The following is a 23,196-nucleotide window of genomic DNA, read 5'->3' on the forward strand; positions in this document are numbered from 1 at the left end:
TTTTAAAAATGTATTAGTAAATGTTGAAATTAACATTACCAGAGATTAATAAATGCTGTAGAAATGCAGTTGATTAATACGTCATGTTCATTAATGTAGTTAACTAATATTAACTAACGAAACCTTATAAGTGTTACAGAGATATCATTAGGAAGCATGGCGTTAGTTTTTCTGTTATGCTGCTGATACTATTTTTCTTCACGACCTGACAAAACATACCAATTCACAAAATTAACAGAATGCATAGTTGATTTAAACAATTGGATGACTAGTAATTGCCCACTACTTAATTCTGAAAAAACAGAGGTTTTAATTATTGGACGAAAAAACCTCTGCATGTATTAACCCAGAATACTGTCTAACACTGATGACTGCTCTGTCAGGTCTTGTACCCCTATTTCACAACCTAATTGTTTGACCAGATCTACTAGTGTTTAAATCCTCAGGCTGACCTTGGCTGAGGGCAGCTCCGTCTCATCGACCTTCACCATCAGCTGGTCTGGATATTGCTAATAGGGACAGTGTAGAAATCCTGGCCCTATGCTCAATCATACTAGGTTAGTGTCCTATCCCTGCAACATTCCCAGATGATGTTTGTGGGGTACTCATTATACCTGTAACAGTACTATGACTGTCCATATTTTCCTCATTGTTGAGTAACAACCCTGAAGTGACAGATCACTTTCTGAAAGTCACAATGCACTGACATTTTCATTACAAATTCTGATAATGTATATCTTTCTGATTCACAACTTCATCACCATCATCTCTTTTAGGATAACAGGATGTGGCCTCACAAATGGGTCCCCAGTGATCTGTAGTGGCTGATTTCTGAATCCAGGTCATGGCACCAATCTGTAGCAGACTACTCGTAACACCATAGGATAAACCCCCAATAAGAACACTGACAGTGCCTTTTTTGTGCCTCCTGCAAGCATAAAATGGAAGTGTTAAAACAATTGTCAATATTAAACAATCTCTCCTCAGAGTGCTTCCTGTAGCCTGAAGAGCGCAGAACCCAGGGAATATACCACTGATTGAAGAAATAGGTATATCAAATATATGTAGTGTAAAGCACTTCTCTGTGTTCTAAAGTATAGTGTAGTTTGCAAACCCACTCGACCAACTCACATTCATTGAAATAAAAAATAAAAATAAAAAATAAATAAATAGAATGAATGGTTATTTCACAAATTATTGGTTTCAGTAAACGGAAATATGGGACACAAGTAATAACTTCTGAAATATTTACAGGGAAAATGTTTCTCATGGTACGTACCCCAGACAGCAACATAGTGTCGGCCCACATCTACTACGAGTTGAATCCACATGTACCAGATGTGGCCCGGATCTGGGCTGGCACTATATTGCTGTCTGGAACAGCACGTGCGCATATTGTTCAAAGAGCTATTTAAGTGGTTTGAACAATCTTAAATGAAAAGAACTAAATAAGAGACTTTTTTACATAAATACTGTATTTTTTACAAAAAAACAAACAGGATATCGGACTCTTAGCATCCTATCTGCTGGCTGAAACGAAACACATTACCTTCAATTTGGTTATTTTAACAGGTAATGACAAGTCAAATGTTCGCACAAGTCATGTGATCCAGTACTGACGGATATGACGCTATCAGGAGCTAGTAAAGTGACTTTCTTTGAGCTTTCTGCTTAGCAAAACAATCCCCAGACAGCAACATAGTGTCGGCTCAGATCAGGGCCACATCTGGTACATGTGGATTCAATGCATACCAGATGTGGGCCGGATCTGGGCCGACACTATGTTGCCGTCTGGGTCGAGTACATTTGGCCTCAGCAGAGAGAGAGAGAAGTGGACGGCCCAGGTGCACAACAGCAAGAGAATGAGTCCATCAGATAAACAGACGCCTCTGCCTCGAGAATGCATGAGGACAGCTGTCATTACTGCACGTAGATGATTCTTTGATGAACAGAACGTTTGAAGAATAACATTTATTTGAAATAGAAATAGTCATTTGTAACATTATACATGTCTTTACTGTGATTTTTCAACAATGTAACGCATCCTTGCTGAATAAAGGTATCAATATCTTACAAAAACATAAACATTTCATAGTAATTCCAAACTTTTTATGATAGTGTTTTTTTTTTAGAGAGATTTCCACTATGTTCATTTTTTTAAATACCTCTTTTATAAGTTTTTTATGTCCCTATTGTCATCATTGTCAGATATCCATGAAAACATTTAAAAATCAGGTAATAACAACATCAGCCTTCATCGTGAATGTCTTCATCCATATTTCATCAGCTATGAGTTCAAGATAACACAGCCTTTGGTTATAGTTTATATTTTTTTTATATATCAGATACTCTAGATACTCATGCTTTAGTTTCTTTTAACCATAATATGGAAACTCCGCCACAGAAGTTGTATGAATTTTTTTTTTTTTTTTTTTGTGTGATAATTTTAAGAGGGTTCTGCTATGGGATAGCAACTCTGGGAATTCAAAATGTTACTGCATTTAATTATTGTGTAATATCCAAAATATGGTCATTTTGAATGATAGATTTCTCAAGTCACACTATTGTTACACATTACCACACTATTTGTATGCACTATTTTTGTATGTGATAATTTTGTCAACCTTAACTGAAAGAAAGAACTTGAAAAAAATAAATAAATAATTAATTGTAGTTCTTGGAGTTGAGTTGGAAGCTTCCAGATAAAAAGGAACTAGTAAAAACCTTGAGTGCTGATGCCTTGAGTTATACTGTATGGCAGATGCTGTGTATTATTAAAAATGTTTGTACATTTTAGTTGTAAGTTTGACTCATGTTGTTTGTCTGAGCAACCATGATCTATTGCTTTTTTCAGGAGGCATTTGCCTTTATTTATTGAAAAAAAAAAATATATATATCACATGTTTTTGGAATTTAAAAAAAAAAGAAGAAAAACAATCTGATTTGGTTTAATGTGAGTAAATGAATATGTTGGTTGGCTGCTTGTGCTGGTTTTCAGCTGACTGTAGAGAAATCCACACAAACAAAAGAGCTCCTCCTACAGGCAGCAGTCAGAGCTTCGTTCATAAACATCTCAAAAGACATCACAGTGCCATCTGTTGGTTATGATCATGGATGGGAGTCTGTAACCTGGGCTCAACATTTTGACCTGATTTTTTTGAATATTTATGAATTTTCCTGACGTAAGCTAATTCTGAATATATATATATATATATATATATATATATATATATATATATATATATATATATATATATATATATATATATATATATATATAATTTTGATTCTCATTGCAGTCATTTTTACATCGTCATGATTTACCATTTTGGTCTTTGTGTTTAAGGCAAGCGTATTTAAACTGATGTCTACTCTGACATTCGAAAGGCAGGCTTGACAACTGAAGACATGAATGGCAAAAACGAATCATGAAATAGAGCATTAGATATCAGAGTCCCGTTTTTTCATTATTCTGTCTGTTTACTATTCTCACCATTAGACAGGTTTTTCAATTATAGTTTAGAGATTGTGTCATTAGTTTGTCTCTTTATTGTCAATCATCTTCGGGTTTATTTTTCATTATGCATTACTGAATACATTCATATCTGTTAGTACTCCAAGATGTCCAAGAATTACGAAATTATTAGTAAATCCAGTGTCATATTGCTCAATTAAAATATCTTCTCTTTGTTGCGTGTCTTACACAAAACAGGCCACACCATCTACAAACAGGTGAATCAGATACCATTCATTCAAGGAGCTGCTGGAGAAAACTGCATAAAGACGTTTAGGTTTCTTCCACGGTTCTCTCTTTGTGTCACACATGCTCTGCAGCTCATCAGATGAAACTACCGTTACGCAGTCACAAAAAGCTCCAAAAGAGGAAAAAAAGACAAGAGAACCCAACAGTTTCAATTTTCTAATCAAACCAGATGTGTGCAAACATGACTAAGGACTTTATTTACCAAATCTTTTTTTTTTCTCCCTGTATTATCCACAAATAAAAGTGATTTCTTCATGTGTATGTATATATTTATATATATTTATATTTATATGTATATTATAACATATATTATAACATATAATGTCATAACATATATTACAACATTATATATTCCCTTAGTGTGACAAAAAAATCTCTTGGAATTATTTTTTTTTATTTTCAGGTCCCCATGCAGTCCTTAGAAAGCACAACATTCTGAGACGACTGGAAACTGTGGACGTGTGTCCAACCTCCAAGTTGGACTCGTTGTCCTTCCTCCATGTCTTCTGCAATCGTCAGATACACAGGCGCGATAAACAGCTACGAAATTGCCGATCACACCTCGTCGTTTCATTAAAACAGTAGAGTCATGGATAAAGAAAGCAACGTCTTCCCGCAGAGCTGACCACACCCCGCCTTTTTAAACCATTTTTTGATAATTTTTCTCTATTTTTATATAATAACAATAATGACTATAGAATTATCCTTGATATAAATTCAAAAGTAGTTCCTCTGTCAATTTAAATAAATAATTTTGGCAATCTTCATAACGGTGGTATTTAAAATAAATGAATGATTACGTAAAAAATCCAACTTAGTCAGAAAAGAGGGCAAGATAAAAAGGAGAGAAAAAGAAAGTGTAAAAAAAAGCAGAGAGAGAGAGAGAGAGAGAGTGAGAAAGACAGAAAGAAAGTCAGATGCAAAGAAAACTATCCACTTTAGGAATTCAGAATGTATGTACAGGACTCATCTCTGAATCAGAAAAGCGCTCGTCTTTGCAGCGGGTCCTCACGTTTTGTGTGTGTGCGTGACAGTGCAACGTGGTCCGTAGCTGTAGTCCTGTGTTATACAAGTGTGTAGGACTTTGCGTAGGGGTTGTTGCTTTGTTTCAGGTGTCCTCTGGAGTCTAGCAGCGACTCCTGGGAGCTGCTGAGTTTGGCAGCCTGGGCCAGGTCGCCCGGCTCGCGCTGTGGCAGTGTAGAGGCAGTTCCCGGCTGCCACTGCTGTACCGCCTCTCTGCTGGGGGGCCCGGAGGAAGAGAGGGCTGACGAGGGGGTCTCGGAGGGTGTGGGGGCAAGCAATGCTGGCCGCTTCGCCAATCGGCTCTTCTGTGGGTCCATACAAGTCTGTCCTGTGGCCTCCCGACCTGAAGGGGCCGCTCCCCGGTTCAAAAGGAAGTCCATACGTAGGTAAGGGGGAAGATGGACCAGCTCACCTCCTACGAGACAGACAGGGTCATGTAAGTGTGAGCACTGCTCAAAGATCAGATTTGCTTTGCACAATGTAATAAATAAGGGAGGGGGGTATGGATGGAGAGAATAGTCTTTAAAGGAATGTTCTGGGTTCAAATCAATCTGCCAGGTTCAAGCTAAATCAACAGCATAGGACAGGGCATAACAAGATAGGTAAGGTTACCCTTTAGTCAATGCTGTTTTCTGTTGACGTGTGTACAAAACGTCATTAAACATTATTTATAGTGCACCTATAGGTTAAGTTTAGGGTTGGACTTGACAGGACAGGATAGGGTAGATTTACAGTAGGATAAGGAAGGTTTGTTTTAGGTAGATATGTTGTGGCAAAATACTGTAGGTTATGTTTAGAGTAGGAAAGGTTAGGACAGAACAGAACTGGACAGGACAGGATAAAGTTGCTTTAGGGTAGGATCGTATAAACTAGGATAGGTTAGGTTTAGGGTATAGGATAGGATAGAGTAGAGTCGAGTATGATTGGTTAAGTTTAGGATAGTATAGGATAGGATAGAGCCGTGTCGAGTAGAGTAGAGTAGAGTAGAGTAGAGTAGAGTAGAGCAGAGTCGAGTCGAGCAGAGCAGAGTAGAGTAGAGTAGAGTCGAGTATGATAGGTAAGGTTTAGGATAAGGTAGAGTCGTGTCGAGTCAAGTCGAGTCGGCTCGAGTAGAGTAGAGTAGAGTAGAGTCGAGTATGATAGGTTAGGTTTAGGATAAGGTAGAGTCGTGTCGAGTCAAGTCGAGTCGGCTCGAGTAGAGTAGAGTAGAGTAGAGTAGAGTAGAGCAGAGCAGAGTAGAGTCGAGAATGATAGGTTAGGTTTAGGATAGGATAGGGTAGAGTTGTGTCGAGTCAACTCGACTCGAGTAGAGTAAAGAAGAGTAGAGCAGAGTAGAGTCGAGTAGGATAGGATAGGATAGAGTAGAGTCCAGTATGATTGGTTAAGTTTAGGATAGTATAGGATAGGATAGAGCCGTGTCGAGTCGACTCGAGTAGAGTAGAGCAGAGTCGAGTCGAGTCGAGCAGAGCAGAGTAGAGTAGAGTAGAGTCGAGAATGATAGGTTAGGTTTAGGATAGGATAGGGTAGAGTTGTGTCGAGTCAACTCGACTCGAGTAGAGTAAAGTAGAGTAGAGCAGAGTAGAGTCGAGTAGGATAGGATAGGATAGAATAGGATAGAGTAGAGTCCAGTATGATTGGTTAAGTTTAGGATAGTATAGGATAGGATAGAGCCGTGTCGAGTCGACTCGAGTAGAGTAGAGCAGAGTCGAGTCGAGCAGAGCAGAGTAGAGTAGAGTCGAGTATGATAGGTTAGGTTTAGGATAAGGTAGAGTCGTGTCGAGTCAAGTCGAGTCGGCTCGAGTAGAGTAGAGTAGAGTAGAGTCGAGTATGATAGGTTAGGTTTAGGATAAGGTAGAGTCGTGTCGAGTCAAGTCGAGTCGGCTCGAGTAGAGTAGAGTAGAGTAGAGTAGAGCAGAGCAGAGCAGAGTAGAGTCGAGAATGATAGGTTAGGTTTAGGATAGGATAGGGTAGAGTTGTGTCGAGTCAACTCGACTCGAGTAGAGTAAAGTAGAGTAGAGCAGAGTAGAGTCGAGTAGGATAGGATAGGATAGGATAGGATAGGATAGAGTAGAGTCCAGTACGATTGGTTAAGTTTAGGATAGTATAGGATAGGATAGAGCCGTGTCGAGTCGACTCGAGTAGAGTAGAGCAGAGTCGAGTCGAGCAGAGCAGAGTAGAGTAGAGTCGAGTATGATAGGTTAGGTTTAGGATAAGGTAGAGTCGTGTCGAGTCAAGTCGAGTCGGCTCGAGTAGAGTAGAGTAGAGTAGAGTAGAGTAGAGTAGAGTATAATTGGTTAAGTTTAGGATAGTATAGGATAGGATAGAGCCGTGTCGAGTCGACTCGAGTAGAGTAGAGTAGAGCAGAGTCGAGTCGAGCAGAGCAGAGTAGAGTAGAGTCGAGTATGATAGGTTAGGTTTAGGATAAGGTAGAGTCGTGTCGAGTCAAGTCGAGTCGGCTCGAGTAGAGTAGAGTAGAGCAGAGCAGAGCAGAGCAGAGTAGAGTAGAGTAGAGAATGATAGGTTAGGTTTAGGATAGGATAGGGTAGAGTTGTGTCGAGTCAACTCGACTCGAGTAGAGTAAAGTAGAGTAGAGCAGAGTAGAGTCGAGTAGGATAGGATAGGATAGTATAGGATAGGATAGAGCCGTGTCGAGTCGACTCGAGTAGAGTAGAGTAGAGCAGAGTCGAGTCGAGCAGAGCAGAGTAGAGTAGAGTCGAGTAAGATAGGTTAGGTTTAGGATAAGGTAGAGTCGTCTCGAGTCAAGTCGAGTCGGCTCGAGTAGAGTAGAGTAGAGCAGAGCAGAGCAGAGCAGAGCAGAGCAGAGTCGAGAATGATAGGTTAGGTTTAGGATAGGATAGGGTAGAGTTGTGTCGAGTCAACTCGACTCGAGTAGAGTAAAGTAGAGTAGAGCAGAGTAGAGTCGAGTAGGATAGGATAGGATAGGATAGGATAGGATAGGATAGGATAGAGTCGTGTCGATTCGAGTAGAGTAGAGTAGAGTAGAGTAGATTTGAGTTGAGCAGAGTGGAGTCGAGTATTATAAGTTAGGTTTAGGATCAGATAGGTTAGGACAGGACAGAATAGGACAGGTTTGTGATAGAATAAGATCAGGTTTGCTTTCAACAATGTGATAAATGGGAACAAAAATGGATGAAGGAACTAGTTTTTAAATGAATGTTCTAAATTCGAAATAAAATTCTGCATTCAAGGTCTGTTGACACCATAAAACAGGAAAGTACAGGACAGGACACTAGTTTTTGGATTGGATAAAATAGGTTTAGGGTAGGGTAGGGTAGGGTAGGATAAGATAGGATAGGATAGGATTCAATTCAATAAAATGTTTCAATTCACATTGATTTGTATAGCGCTTTTTCACAAGACATATTGTTTCAAAGCAGCTTTACATAAAAATGCAGAGGTGATTGATAGGATAGGATAGGATATACTTTATTGATCTCTTCCTCATCTAGTTGTCTAAACAACTAGTAGAATTTTAAATCCAACTGTGAATCCTGTACGGATCAGACACATCTCACACAAAAGAGCGTTCTAAAAATGGCGGAGTGCAGTATTATATAAAACTTGTTCCAATAAGGCCAGTGATTGAAGTTTATATCACATCCAATGTCTCCATTGTGATAGTAAACTGCTGTTTTGTAAAGACAGACGATACCTCTACAGCACAGGATGCAGATCGCCCCTACTTGGCCTTAAGGAACAATGCCAGGTGCTCTCACTAACCAAAGTCTTCCTGTCTGGGGGAATAGTGCAGATACATTCACATTGAGAAGGTAACACTAAGCGCTAATCAGTAACCCAAGAACCGTCTGGGGCATGAAATCAGCCCTGGGTGGCCCAGACGCAGGCCACGCTAAGCCCACTGATGCGAAAAGAACATGGCAGTGTGTTTGGACAACAGCCTTCAAGCCTGTACCCATCAACACAGGAATTGATAGCACACTGCAAGAGTGACAGCTGACTGGTGAACAGGTAAACTGAGGAACACGTGGAAAAACACATTCGCACACATATACTACTGCTCAAAAGTTATAATAAGAATAATATAAGGAATAATTTCTATATTTTAAAAGCGGCGGCTATTTGCAAAGTGTAAATAGCAACTAAAAGTATTTTCTTTACACTAAGTGCAAATAGTGTTAAATACTATGTACACTGTGTAAATAGGATCTGTCACTATTTACACTTAGTGATAATAGCATTTAGCTATATTTACACTAAGTGGAAATAGTATTTTCTTTGCACTATTTGTGTAAATAGTTGTTTGATGCTATATGTATGCAAATAGTGCCAGATACTATTTGCAACTCAGTGTATCATAGTACATTATAAAATAGTATACAATAATAACATATTCAGTGTAAATGATTATATTTATTAAAATCAAAAATGGATGCTGTCCCTAAAGCCCTCCCCTAACCCTACCAACTTAACACTTTATTCCCACTTTCGAATACCTGTTAGGCACTTTATTTCCACTTATTCCAAATATTTTCGGAATTTGTGCTTATAAGTAAAAAATTTTCAAATGTGGTGGGCGGGGCCACTAGGTAACTCCAACAAATGCATATGCAATAAGGTCAGCTGGAAAAATAACTGTGTCCACGGCTTTACATCGCAAATGTTTCACTGCATGTCTTTAGTAAATCTTTAGTAAATTTAGTAAAGTTTTTTGATGTTATTAAATCTGGCCATAACTCTCACTTTTGATCAGTGTCATTAACATTTCAGTAACCCAGATCTTCAACTACCTTGCTCTATTCTGGTATGTAACACTCACTTTTTACAATCCTGATGGATAAATTTGAGTCACGCCCTACTTTTTTTCATGCTGAATATCCTGTTTTACTCAGAAATATGTCCAGTTATGAAAGTAAAAGGACTTAAACAGTGTTTTTCTTGAAATATGGGATATTTAATACAAGTAGAGACTCGATGATAATTAAACTCTACCCTAAAAACAGTGGAAATGACTTGTGTTCCCAGTTGTAAAATCAAGTGAGAATACAGCAAATTGGTTTTCTGAAAGCACAAATCGAGCGTAGGCAGTTGACGCTTCAACATGTTTGCAGCCTTACCGGGTCTGTGTGCTTTGGGCACGGCCATATTCATGACCCGGCTGGCGTCCTGTGGTTTGGGCGGGGAGGCTGTGAATCTGCAGATGCCTGACTCTGACGGCGTGCTGGACGTCAGGCTGTCTGTGTAGTCATTGGTTCCGGCCGTCATCTGTTCGGAGGATGTGTCTGAGATGAAGCATTCTGTGATCGTGAACTTAGCGTGTCGCAGTTGCTCCTCCATCTTGGCGTGTTCGTAGGCACGGGCTAGTTCCTCGTACGTGGAGGAGGCGCTTTCTGTAGACACCATACTGCTGCGAGCTCGGTCTGTGAGAGAGAATACACATGTCGTTATACATCACAAAGCTTTTTACCACATGCCCTATCATACACCCGGTGCAATGCAGAGCCAGGCACGGCAAGTGTTTTTTGCTAGTTTCAGCCCGACGCAGTTATCATTTTAACGTCCTGCGACGTTTAAATAGCAAATGCATTTGCGCCCATTTGTTCGCCAAAAGACAGAACAAGAAACAGAAACTGCTAAACTTTTTTACCCTCATGTCATTACAAACTCATACAACTTTTGTTCATCTTCAGAACACAAATTAGGATATTTTTAGTATTCTCTCACCATTTTTGTCCACCAGTTGAGAACCAAAGCAACCAAATCTTTCATGAAAAAAAAAGTAATCCAAATGAATTGAGCAGTTTAACACAAGTCATCTGAAGAGACACTGTCGCTTTATATGATGAACACATTAAGTTTTTATGAACTTTTTGAAGCTTGAAAATTTTGAAAGTCTGAAAAATTCTAATTGATGGACAAAAGTGATGAGAGGATATTACAAATATCTTCATTTGTCTTCCAAAGATGAATGTAATCTTATAAGTTTGGAATAATGTGAGGTTGAGTAAATTTCCATTTTGGTTGAACTAACTCTTTAAAAATAATATGATTTTCTGGTATTCAGAATAAATAGTATCTGTCCTACTTTATCATTATTACTGGGCAGGCAAAGTGGCAGAATAGGCGTTGACGTAAATATGGATAATAATAGTAATCTGTATGACATCAAAAAATCACAGATTTTGGGACAAAACCATATTGTTTTTGAACTGGGGAGGAAGTTTTGAGATTTAAAAGTTACACGAGTAAACAGAAGCTGATATCTGTTACCTGTGTCCTGAGAGGGACTGACACTGTAGCTGTCGCTCTCTTTGTCCACTGAGCCCGTGGCGCGGGGTGTGGGCAGCCTCCAGTCGGTAGTGAGAGTGTGTGAGGAGACGGGGGGATGTGGTCGGTTCAGGGTCCACTGACTGGCGTATCGACTGCGTGTGGCGGGACCTGCTTTAGCTGTGCGGCGGGCAGTGGGGTCTGAGGGAACAGAGACATACACCTGTTAAAACTGTACAAAGTGACCGATGTGAAGTGAACCAAATCTCTGACCTTCCATCCTCTGCCCGTGTGATTATACTATGGTGCAGTGATGGTATCAGATGGCAGTAACATGGTACTTTACCATAGCAAATATGCAAATGCATATCTTTGCATTTCCATATTCATAGAACCGCGTATACTAAATGAGGCAAGGGTGCAAAGTTACATCCAAGCTATTTTAAGGCTCTTTTTCAAAGAAAAAACGTTTAAATATGTAATTTTGCTGATCAAATATGAGTTTTAAGGGATACAGGGGGACATTAAGTCATCTTTGTATTTCACAAAAAAGTAATATGGGTTTGAATGACATGAAGGTGAATTTATAATTAATTTAAGGCAATGCTGATGAGTCCACCTGAATAATCAATGACTGTAATCATGACCAGTGTCAGAGAAATGCTTGTCTTCAGTTCAGCTCCACTGAAGCCGTCAGTGAGCAGAGGAACCTATTCTAACATTCACTCTATTCACTTCCTGTGAACTCAATTAAACTGCTCATGTGCTGTACATGCTATTTAAATCATAGGACAGGATAGAGGCAACCTCAATATTCTTTCAGGTCACACTCAATGGGACTCACAATATGAGTCCACATTCAGGATGATTATTCAGGATATCGGACAGGCACGAGGTGAAGAGGACAAAGCATTAATCTAATATTAGTTTGAGGTGTGAAACTGTTAAACTTCAATTCAAGACCATACCATGGCACTCCTGAAACTTTATCCACGTAAACCACTGAATCCAAATGCTTTCTCAATCAGATTCAAAAATACGTTGCGCACATATGCACAGTGCAGTGATGCAATCTTGTATGTCTTTCAAAAGAGTGTATGTATATTTACGTCATTAAAAAGTAAGTCCTTTTGTACTTTTGCAAGAGTCAAATATAAAAGAAGTATCTATACTTTCAGTGCAGTAGTAGTTCATTGCGGTATATGCACTTAAAGATGTGTGTCCACCACCGATGTATGAATCCTTTGAAAATGAATCTATGAATTCTATATGAATTCTATAAAATGAATCTATGAATTTTGGTATAGTATTTTATGATTTGCGATTCACAAATTCTGATCTTGCATTACATCTGTTAGACTACTTTTGGTCAGTTTGTTGATGCCATTTCTTATTTCTGATTGTGACTATGAAATCATCTACACAAATGGGTGCATTAATGAGACTTTTTGACATCAACAGAACCAAGCCCACAAGTTCAATTCTTACTTGTACCAGGTCTAGCGTCAGACACGTCTACTAGCGGTCCAGTGGCCTGAGATAGAGACTGGTAATGCACTGTATGGGTGACGGTTGAGGACTTCTGTTTAGATGTTTCTCCAAAGTCATTATCCGTCAATAGCACTGTGGAGCGGTCATCTGAAAGAAAGAGGAAAACAGGTAAATGAAAGCAGAGAAGACCATCATGCAATAAACATTTTCTTATAAACATGAGTGGTGGATGTTATTGGTTATCTCCTCAACAGGCCACATGGCTCCATTAATCACTCACTGTATTCCCATTTTAGAAATCATGACTAAATTATACACTGCAAGAGTGGAAAAATTAGGAACCATGTGAATGAGAAGACAACATGTTGATTGATATGAAAATAGGAAAACATAGTTACGCCCTGAGCTAAAGACAACCCCTTTAGGAGTTGGTCAACCATCAAAGTTTAAAAACTCACGACTCATTTGAGCTAAATTAACCCGTTTCTCTTACATAACATTTATGTTTGCACAAACGGTGCAGGATGAGTTATGTGAAAATGTTTAAATACTTGGGTTGTTAGTTGTTTGTTAGAAAAAGGCAAACCCCTAACATAACATAATGGTCTCTTACCGATTGTCTCCATAGTGTCTCTCTCCTCAATGAGCAGCTGAGCACGTGGGATATCGATGTGCATCCTCAGAGTCTGCTGCTGTTTGTTCACGGTGTCTGGTGTACGTGCATTTTTACTGGAGAAACACATCCAAACAACAGAAAACAATTACACGCACTACTTTATGACAAAGTGCACTGGTTTATAAGTCAATGCTATAGTTCTTTACCTCATTAGCATCTCTGCTAGGCTCTTTGCATCTGTTGAATTAAGAGAAATGAGGAAGATATGAATTGCAAACCATTGATGACAAGAAGACATTTTTAGAGTATCCTCAAGGATCTATAATGTTCTGTTTGCAAAATACGGTATGTGTCCACAGACCTCGTAATCTCTTGAGTCTCTGCTCTCTTCTCCTCCTCCTCAATACCAGAAGAACAATGAAGACCATAGAGATTGCCACCAGAATGCATATGATTGTGACCATCATCTTTAGTCCTTCATTGCCCTGCCTGGTCTCCTGGCTGGGGTCCACAGTATTTGGCAATGGAGCAATCGTGCCTGGAGAAAGAAGATTGAGTAGTTCTGGTCAAGGTCTGGTCATAACCAAGTTTTGATATCTAATCATTTTTTTTGTCCATTTTCTTCTGGTTTATGCTGTTTAGTGTTGATTTGCTACTTGTCCAAATGGTAAACCAGCATGCTGTCCAAAGGCAAAAATGCTGCTTCCTTGTCTGAACAAGGAAGCCTTATTAGTTATGCCATTTAAAATATTAGTTCACTTCAGAATTAACATTTCCAAGATATTAATGTCTTTCTTTCTTCAGTCGAAAAGAAATTAAGGTTTTTGAGGAAAACATTCCAGGATTTTTCTCCATATAGTGGACTTCAATGGGGTCCAACGATTCTTAATTGCACGATCTCAGCCGAGGAATAAGAGTCTTATCTAGAGAAACCATTGGTCATTTAAAAAAAATCATAAAAAAGGTAACATTTATATACTTTTTAACCATAAATGCTTATCTTGCACATCCACGACTTCACGCATTACGAAATCACGTTGGAAAAGTCAGTCAGGAAAATGTAGGATAGGGTGAAAAACTCTTTTTCTCCTCCAACTTCAAAATCGTCCGACATCGTTGTTCTACCTTTTATTTAATTATTTAATTAAAGGGCGTTTGACTTATTCTTTGCACGTTCGCTTTGTAAACACTAGGTCGGTACTTTCGCCTACCTTTCAGCGTGACCTTTCAACATGATTACATAATGCTTGGCGCATCACAGTGCTAGTTCAAGATGAGCATTTGTGGTTAAAAAGTATGTAAATGTTTTTTTTTTTTATGATTAAAAAAAAATGACCGATGGTTTCTCTAGATAAGACTCTTATTCCTCGGCTGGGATCGTGTAGAGCCTTTGAAGCTGCACTGAAACTGCAATTTGGACCTTCAAATCGTTGTACCCCACTGAAGTCCACTATATGGAGAAAAATCCTGCAATGTTTTCCTCAAAAATCTTAATTTCTTTTCGACTGAAGAAAGAAAGACATTAATATCTTGGAAATGTTAATTCTGAAGTGAACTAATCCTTTAAATGGCATTTTTGCCTTTGGACAGCATGGCGATGCTGGTTTACCATTTGGACCAGCAGGAAATCAACACCAAACAGCAGAAAATACTTTAAGCAACTGCTTCCGAACACTGAATTGAGTAGTCGCTGATCTAGTACTCACTGCCATCCATGTTTAAAGTTGCGAAAAGCACCCTCTTCTCTGCTGTTCCTGCGCTGTTGCCCACTCTCATCTGGAGCTCATACCAGGTGGCCTCCTGTAGGTCGTGCAGAATGTGGCTCTTGATGAGGGAATCTCGCTTTACCATGGTCCATTTCATAGTGTCCACGGGCCGATATTCCAGTGTGAAGGAGTCGATCGGACAGCCACCGTTGTTCCAGCCAATGAGGTTGAGCTCCACACGGGTAGAGTTGATACTTGAGAAAAGCTCATGGTCTTTGGCAAACTGTGGTTCTGATAATGTGGAGAAGAAAGAGATTATGTAATTCTGAAGAGAGTTTCATCTGAACTTACTTGTACTGATTAACAATCCCTTGAAACCAAAATTAATTGTCCCTTCGGACTTTGTTTCTCGGCCGCCTGCTCATAGAGATCAATTTATATTATAAAGCTCGTATTGAGGAAAATATTTGGTTGTAGCTCTTTGCCTATGTACTATGATTGTAAATAGGTGTCATTTGTGTTTTAACAACATTTACCTCACGAGTTATTTATCTGAGAAGTTCGAATCTGTGAATATATTGCCAACTTTACTGAACTCCTAAGCACTGAACGCATTTCTTTATATTTGAGTCCAAGTTCAAACACTATGAAACGCTCCAATGTTAACATACAGAGCTGTTTGAAACACTGCCAGTGGGACATTAAACAGGAAGGGTTTGTCTGAGCTCCCAACAGGTTTTGTGAAAGAACACAAATATCTTTGCAAGGGAACGCCATGACGGTTTGCGATGGAAATTAAACACAGATTAAGTAAACACATTGCAGGAAAACAGATCAAAAGTACTGATACAATCATCTCCTGCTCAGGGGTGTGTATACATTGTCTTATAAAATGCAATCCAGAATGATAATGAATAAATGAAGGAAGGAAGTTAATTAGGAAGTAGCAAACCATGGCTTTGTTCGGAATAAATTATTAATACTAAACGTATTATTCATTATTATAATTTTTAAATAGTGTTCTCAAATTTAGCTGTTTGCTATTCATAAAAAAGGATTAACCTTCAGCATGGTCTCCCAACTTGTTTAAATAGTATATATGTGAACACTAATGAAAAACTTTCTAAACTGTTGGTTTGAACAATTGCTCATGAATTGCTTTGAATCAGCATTCAGTTACCATTCAGTTTGGTTACGTTCAGTTATCAGTCACACACTTTAGCCATTAACTAGGACGTAAATTACACAGATTTGTACCTTTCCCGTGGGTTTTAGCCTCAATGATTTCACTGATGCGTCCAGGACCAACTGCATTTTGTGCAGTTAGAGTAAATTTGTACCAAGTGCCACACTTCAGATTCTCAAGACGGTAAGACCGCTCACTGGGGCTGATGGAGAAACTGCCCCACTCTTCACTGTTATCCTCAGAGTACTGCAGAATGTAGCCTGAACAGAGGAACACCACACCACACCACTTTATGCTCAGTACTTGTGTTCATTTTGACAAATAAACCCCAAATGCCAAACTTTATTCACTTTTACGTGCACTGTAAATTGATGGAAAGCACCTACTGTACTATGCAATGTTGACCTTTAAGGTCATCAAAATATTACACATTAATGTGGATGAAAATATGGAATGCAAATATCAGTGCAGCCCAACCTCTGATGGAGCTCCCTCCATTGTCTCCAGGGATCCAGAACAGCGTGATGGAGGTGGTCGTGGTTTTGGTCACTGTGAGGCGTGGTTGGTCCGGAGGTACTGAAATATTTTGAGAGTAAACACAAAAAAATAGTGTCATTTGTCAGCCACTAAAAGTGCTGTCAAATTTACCAATGTTCGCCAAATGTCTGTGGGAGAAAACTATTCGTTTCAATAGAAATCAGGAATTTTAAAGGATTTTCACATGCAGATTTCATGCAAGCGTTGCCCAACAGAAAGCTGCTTGGTTTGAGAGAGACTTCTGTAAGAGCTGTGCTCATACATCACGACACTATTGACAATGTACCTTTTTGCGCACAAAATTTCACTGTGAGCCTCACTATTTATTAGCTACATTATTTTTTTCCCTTTTTTCAAAGATTTGTGACAACAATACTGTGTGTGAATCATGTGGTGTTCCTAGTTAAATCTGTTAGTAGCATTTTTTTTTTTTCATTGATTTGCTAAAACCCCCCACTAAAATCGCAAAGCACAAACTGTGTAAATAATTCAATACACAAAAAAAGCTCTCTCTGCAGAGTATATTCTGGTTATTTGATCACAAACACACCTTGGACCTGAAGATTTAGCATGATCTCATCTGAACCCCAGTTATTGCTGGCAACACATCTGTAGTACCCAGAATCCTCTGCTTTGATGGTACGAATAACAAAGCTGCCATTGCTGTGAGCGCTGCGACGACCATCGATTGAAACTGGAGCAGGTGTACCATTACTGCAGGAAAACATCAGTTTCATATCGGTTTCATAGCAAATAAAAAGCAAATAAGCAAGAATGAATTCATTCAGGTGTTTCATGCATGATTTGTAAAAATGAACTTACAAAAAAAAGTTATATTTCCCCCAAAATCTTTAGAATACTTTATAATAAAAAAGACACATTTTGACAAGATTTACAAAATGACTTCTTCTTAAGCAAGTGCAAGAGTGTTTTGTCTGTCTAAAACAAAGGCTGGAGTTGAAGACTTTTCCATGTTTAAATGTAAAGAACATGTAAATCAAACATACTTTCCCTTCAGCCACTTGATGGTTGGAGGAGGGTCTCCGACTGCTTTGCATGGAAGGACAATGTCCCTCATCCAAGGGGTGGTCACTGTGCCACTGAACGTCAGGATTCGAGCAGGGGCTTGAGAAACAAACAATGCCGTTTTAATGGCAGACTCAAACCCTCTCTCTTCTGTGTCATTTTGCTCCTGCTATTGGTACAATAGAGTGCTGCAGGGATGATGTATTTTAGTGGCCAAAAGTGGCCAAAACCCAGAAACGAGTTTTAGCACTTGTTTGAATGTTTTGTTTATTTATTTTTTAGGGGTTTTTGGCTAATTGCCTGAAATAACGTTATAAGGTTAATACAGACTCAAGATTTTCTTTAAATTATATGACATAGAATACATCAGCAATACCCTCTTGTGATTTTTTAAAGCTTTTATTTGTCTTGAACAAGTGGCTAAATGGGATTATAGAGTTTGTTGGGGAAATAAAACATCATCACATTGAACATGAAAATACATTACTCATTAGTCCACTTTCACAGCCTCATTGAGATTATAATCACAATCTTGCAAAATATTCTAACTAAAACTTTCATGGAAAGCACAGACTGGAAACCGTGTCAAGTAGCTGAATGGTGGTGACATTAAAGTCACGTGACCGTGGTGCTGCTCATTTATAGCCTAAGTTTAGCTTTTTACTTCTGGCAATTGTATTTAGGCTTCAAAATTCACAGAAGTTGTGTTCATTTGTGATGATAATGATGAACAAAACATGTAAGATTCATAAGCTTTTGTTGGTCAAAGAGCTTATTTTTTGCAATAATCCAAAAGCCAATGGAAATTGGGTTTTTGTTGAGGGAATCAGGGTGATGCAAACTTACGGGTTGGCTTACAACAATACGTCATCCCTGTAGAACTCTATATGGCTGCGTTTGTATAAAGTTGTGAAGAGGGTGATTGATTCCCATGTGCCAGTCATCCGTACCTTTAGCTTGGGGCTCTACGGTGATAATCTCACTGGTATTCCCACGACCCGCCGCAGTGACCGCCACAACCCAGATGCTGTACTGCCAGTTCTGGTTCAGGTTGGTCAAACGACGGAAGTAAACATCAGGAGCAGCCTCAAACTCACTGATCACCTGTAATGGCACCCGAAGAAAAGCTTTCATAAGAATAACAACAAACAAAAATACACTCTTTCATTGTTTTTACATTTAGGATATTGGTGTCCAATCGCACTCCTGCAGAGCAGCTTTCCTGCCGAGTTCTGCTCCAACAAACCTTCCTGCTAGTTTCTAGTGATCCTAATGACCTTGATTACCTGGCTGCATAATTTTATACAAAATGTACCACTCATGCTGAGTTGCTTATGCCACACTGTATGATTTTCAAAGTTGTCAGATAACTGTTCTTTTCACACTGTACGACTATCTGGGGTAGCATTCAGCTGCAGCTGTCTACACACTGCACGATGGATCAGCGACAAGAGGTTTCACTATTGACTTTACAATAGGAAGAATTGCAGACAACTCTGTCTGGTCTGAAAACTACGTTTCACAACCAAACACACGCGAGAAGTGATCTGGATATTTAGCATGGCAAATATCTCACGGGCATCGGTGAAACATCGGCGATTCTCTCAGATCGCATCTTTGATAATTCACACTGCGTGATTGTCACTCGCATGAATGAGCACCGATTTGCCTCAGATTTCGGCCATTTGTCGGCAATTTCGCTAAATCTGTCGACGAGATCCACATTCCTCCAGAGTTTAGCTCCAACCACAATCAAACACACCTGAACAAGCCAATCAAGGTCTCAGGATTAAAAGAAAGCTACAGACTAAGTTGGAGCTAAACTCTGCAGGACACTGGACCTTAGAGGCCAGACTTGCCCAGCCTTGGCTTACAGTGATATACACTGCCTACTATTTAAAAAAAGAGAAGAAAACAGTATATATTAAGCAATAAACAAAGCTGAATTTGCAAATGTAGTAGGTCATTCAGGTGTCCTATACCTATATACTTTTCGTAGGGGCAATCCGCTCGTTAAGTCTGATATCACGAGTCACCATTTCCGGTAGATGGTATATACACCGTGAGTTTATAAAAGCTTACCTTAAATATGTATTCTAAATAAATAGTGCTCATAAATGGCTGTTGAGATAGTATTCTCATTTGAAACGAGTGGAGGCTTGGACCTGGAAACAGCATTCCTTACGCCACAACTTAAAAGGTGGCTATAGTATATCTAAAGTAAGAGTGTTCTCTTACTTCAATGTTTCCCAACCCTGTTCCTAGAGGCAACTCAGCACTATGCATTTTCGATCTCTACCTAATCAAACACACCAGAATAAATTCATCAGCTCATTAGTAGACTCCCAAGACCAGAAATAGATGGGTCAGATAAGGGAAACTTAATGTTTACTTTTGGGAGTGCCTCCAGGAACAGGATTGGAATTCTGAGAATAAAATACTGTTTGGTAAATCATGATATTTGAAGGGCTGTTGGGGTGTGCAGAGTCACACAGAGCCACAGCTTATGCTCACCGTGGGGTAAGGGTTGGAACAGAAGACGGTGTATTTCCGGATGATCCCGTTGAGCTTGAATGGAGGCAGCCAGGAAACAAACACCACCGAGCTTGTGGAAGCAGCTGCCTTAACTCCAGCCGGAGGGCCAGGAACTGGTTTTAGCAAGAGAAATAACATCACCCACGGAGAAGAAGCACTAGAAAATACACCTTGTATGCTACAAAGCAAGAGACCTACAGCTTCTAACTGCATGTAAAGGTGAGGTGTGTAACGTCACATGGTTTCTCCAATCACCCCTATCAGTTTGGATTGGTTTTGCCTTTGGGTTGAGATGTCTGTGCAATGAAGTCAACCTACAAATGGCTTACTTAAGGCGGTTGTCATGATCCTTTGTTCCCCTGGTCTTGAGTGGACTATTTCCTGCTCTGCGCCATGTTTTGTTGTCCTTTGTAGGTTTTCTAGTTGATTAGTTCTTTGATTGTAAGGGGTTGTTGAGTCCATAGCAGAAGAAATCAATGAGAGCAAAATCTGGGAGGTCAGTGTCCAGAAAATGTCCAGAAAGTCTTGGATGTGGTCCTGGAGTGAGAGAGTTCCTTGGTGAATTTGGACTAGGGTGGCTGCTGGATCCATATTGGCGAAGTCTTCTGTTATGGACTCAACAACCCCTTACAATCAAATAACTAATCAACAAGAAAAACTACAAATGACAACAAAACATGGAGCAGAACAGGAAATAACATAAAAGTCCACACAAGACCAGGGGTACACAGGCTGGGATCATGACAGAGATATCACACTAGTTGACGCGAAATAGCTTAACTTTGGTCAGAGCTGTTGCTCCTAATGAAGGTCTGAGTTCTGTTTCACTTTTCAATCAAGAATGGAAGAGTGGTGACAAACTAAACTACTGCCTTTGACAATTCCCAGTCACTGATTGGCAAAATAACAGCTAGAGCTCCATATAGATAACTATATATGAAATAGCATGCAATTTGTGCAGTGAATTTGATGTGGGATGTGTATTCGTTTTATCAGGATATGTTGTAAAAAGCTTATGTCCAACTTAAGTGAGAAAAAAAGTGTTAAGTGCAGAAAACCCCTTGCTGGGTACAGTCAACACGGATAACAACTGCCATTTGCAACATGTGCTTTGCATTTGGATCAATGACTGAACAATCATTTCAAACCTGGCAGATGTTGTTGAAAGGGACTTAAAGATGTTCAAATTAAGTTTACGTTTGAAGATTGGCTATAAGAGCATAATCCTTTTTTATTGTTTCTCTAGATTAAATTGAAAACAGGCAATTTTTTACTACGTTAAAAATACTTCCTATGTAAAAGAATGCAAGTATGTGCAATTGGAGGGAGTCTCACCATCCTCTTTGGTGCGTGTGTAGATCTGCTCGCTACGAACGCCGTCTCCAGCTCGAGTGAAGGCCAGGACCTGGATACTGTAGTTGGTGTATTTCTCCAGCCGTTCCAACTCTAGTGAAGGCTTGGTGGTTGTGATGTTCCTGATCTCTCCCAGCTCTGCAACACACACACAAACTGTTAACTGATCTGAGGGGAGGGGGGGGGGTGTCTATTTAATAAATCAATTGTTTTTCTACATCGAACGGCAATTAAATGGAGATCAAATGAAGACTTACAGGTGTATGCTTACAGTAAATGGCCTGCTTCTCAATTCCCCCCTGAGGAACCACCCATAATCTCACTTGTATATCTTTTTCAAGGACAAAAGTGAGTTTCAAGGGCCTCAATAGAGTCTCAAACTTACCAATATAGTCTGCAATTACACTTCAACGATTTCAAAATTAAAAATTTATCATCAGATTCTTCCAAGACCACATTATCTGAGGAATTAAGTCATAGCCAAGCATTTTTTGAGCAATACAACTTTTGCTGGGATGTCTGATTAGAAAGAAAGAAAGAAAGAAAGAAAGAAAGAAAGAAAGAAAGAAAGAAAGAAAGAAAGAAAGAAAGAAAGAAAGAAAGAAAGAAAGAAAGAAAGAAAGAAAGAACCCCACTATGCTAAATTCATTCAGAAAAATTGTATGCATTCAAAACCAACACAAATTAAACCTCCTAACAAAATATCTATATTTTGGGATTGGCCATATATCATGTCAGGGTTATCTTAAAATTTTATACATTTATTGAGTTAACTCTCATCATCATCATTTGCACTGGACAATTAATTGCATTTTGTATAGTCATAGGTCACTGTGTCCTCTATAATACTACAATAGACAACACATTTACAGACTGCAGCATGTGCCAACATCCCTTTTGATTTTTACCCTTGCATCAATATCTTATTGTAGTTCAATTATTAATGGCTCTGCAGTGCAGCCTGGAAAACGGCCACTGCTCTTTCTGCTGCGTGCTCTCTGATACTGACATTCATCATGCTTTCAAAAGATCACATAAGTGTTAAGAAGGTCACATTTTCTGAAGCCAAAACCTAACATTTTGATCTACAGTTTATCTTAAAAAAAACTCCCTTTGTCTAAGCAACCGGTTGTGATCAGGCTGAAGTCTGATCAAATAATGAATCAAAAATAGATGTTTAAAATCACATTATTAAAATCACATTGTTATCACTTTGCATTATTATTTTTATATTATTATAGATTTTGGCAAGAGATTCGAGTCCCCCATTGTCCACAACAATGTACAAAAGCTTGATACTGTTTGATTGTAAATAAAATTTCAGGATTTCCGCTTTTTCTTACCACTGAATTTATGTGACTTTTTCCAGTCGATCTTGATTTACTGGACAGGAATTTTGAAGAATATTTTTTACTCAAAATTTCAACCCTTTAAAATCATGGCCCGAAATAACTAGAAAAAAAATTATATTTATTATAATTTTTTTGTTTTATTAAGAATTTATGTAAGATTGAATTAATGTACAAGAATTTTTCAGGTCTATAAACTTTTTTAAATTTGACCAGCTCATATATACAGGTTTTCCAAGACAGTGGGAAAACTGGTTAGTCAAAGAAAACAATGTTGTGGGGATGAATTCAAATAAGAAATATCTTGATTTTTAGTCATTTTAATGCTTGTTTCATTTTATTTAAAATAATCGTATTTTGCAGAG

At 38.9% G+C, this 23,196-nt stretch overlaps 1 protein-coding gene across 1 annotated transcript in view; it reads right to left on the reverse strand.

Annotated features, from left to right (window-relative positions):
• Nucleotides 1–4,827: 4,827 nt before the first annotated feature.
• Nucleotides 4,828–23,196, reverse strand: part of dscamb (Down syndrome cell adhesion molecule b) — a gene marked incomplete at both ends in the record, with an annotated part of 158,559 nt that continues 140,190 nt past the window's right edge. The window contains 15 exons of the mRNA XM_081369741.1: nucleotides 4,828–5,201; nucleotides 9,883–10,185; nucleotides 11,036–11,233; nucleotides 12,521–12,670; nucleotides 13,137–13,252; nucleotides 13,346–13,376; nucleotides 13,501–13,677; nucleotides 14,846–15,136; nucleotides 16,103–16,291; nucleotides 16,509–16,607; nucleotides 17,119–17,282; nucleotides 17,576–17,693; nucleotides 18,545–18,698; nucleotides 20,109–20,242; nucleotides 21,465–21,620. Of these exons, the coding sequence (XP_081225867.1) occupies nucleotides 4,828–5,201; nucleotides 9,883–10,185; nucleotides 11,036–11,233; nucleotides 12,521–12,670; nucleotides 13,137–13,252; nucleotides 13,346–13,376; nucleotides 13,501–13,677; nucleotides 14,846–15,136; nucleotides 16,103–16,291; nucleotides 16,509–16,607; nucleotides 17,119–17,282; nucleotides 17,576–17,693; nucleotides 18,545–18,698; nucleotides 20,109–20,242; nucleotides 21,465–21,620 (2,654 nt within the window). The remainder of the gene's footprint in view (nucleotides 5,202–9,882; nucleotides 10,186–11,035; nucleotides 11,234–12,520; nucleotides 12,671–13,136; nucleotides 13,253–13,345; nucleotides 13,377–13,500; nucleotides 13,678–14,845; nucleotides 15,137–16,102; nucleotides 16,292–16,508; nucleotides 16,608–17,118; nucleotides 17,283–17,575; nucleotides 17,694–18,544; nucleotides 18,699–20,108; nucleotides 20,243–21,464; nucleotides 21,621–23,196) is intronic.

This window comes from Scardinius erythrophthalmus (genome assembly GCF_964197995.2).
Source record: "Scardinius erythrophthalmus genome assembly, chromosome: 7".
Classification (NCBI taxonomy): Eukaryota; Metazoa; Chordata; class Actinopteri; order Cypriniformes; family Leuciscidae; genus Scardinius; species Scardinius erythrophthalmus.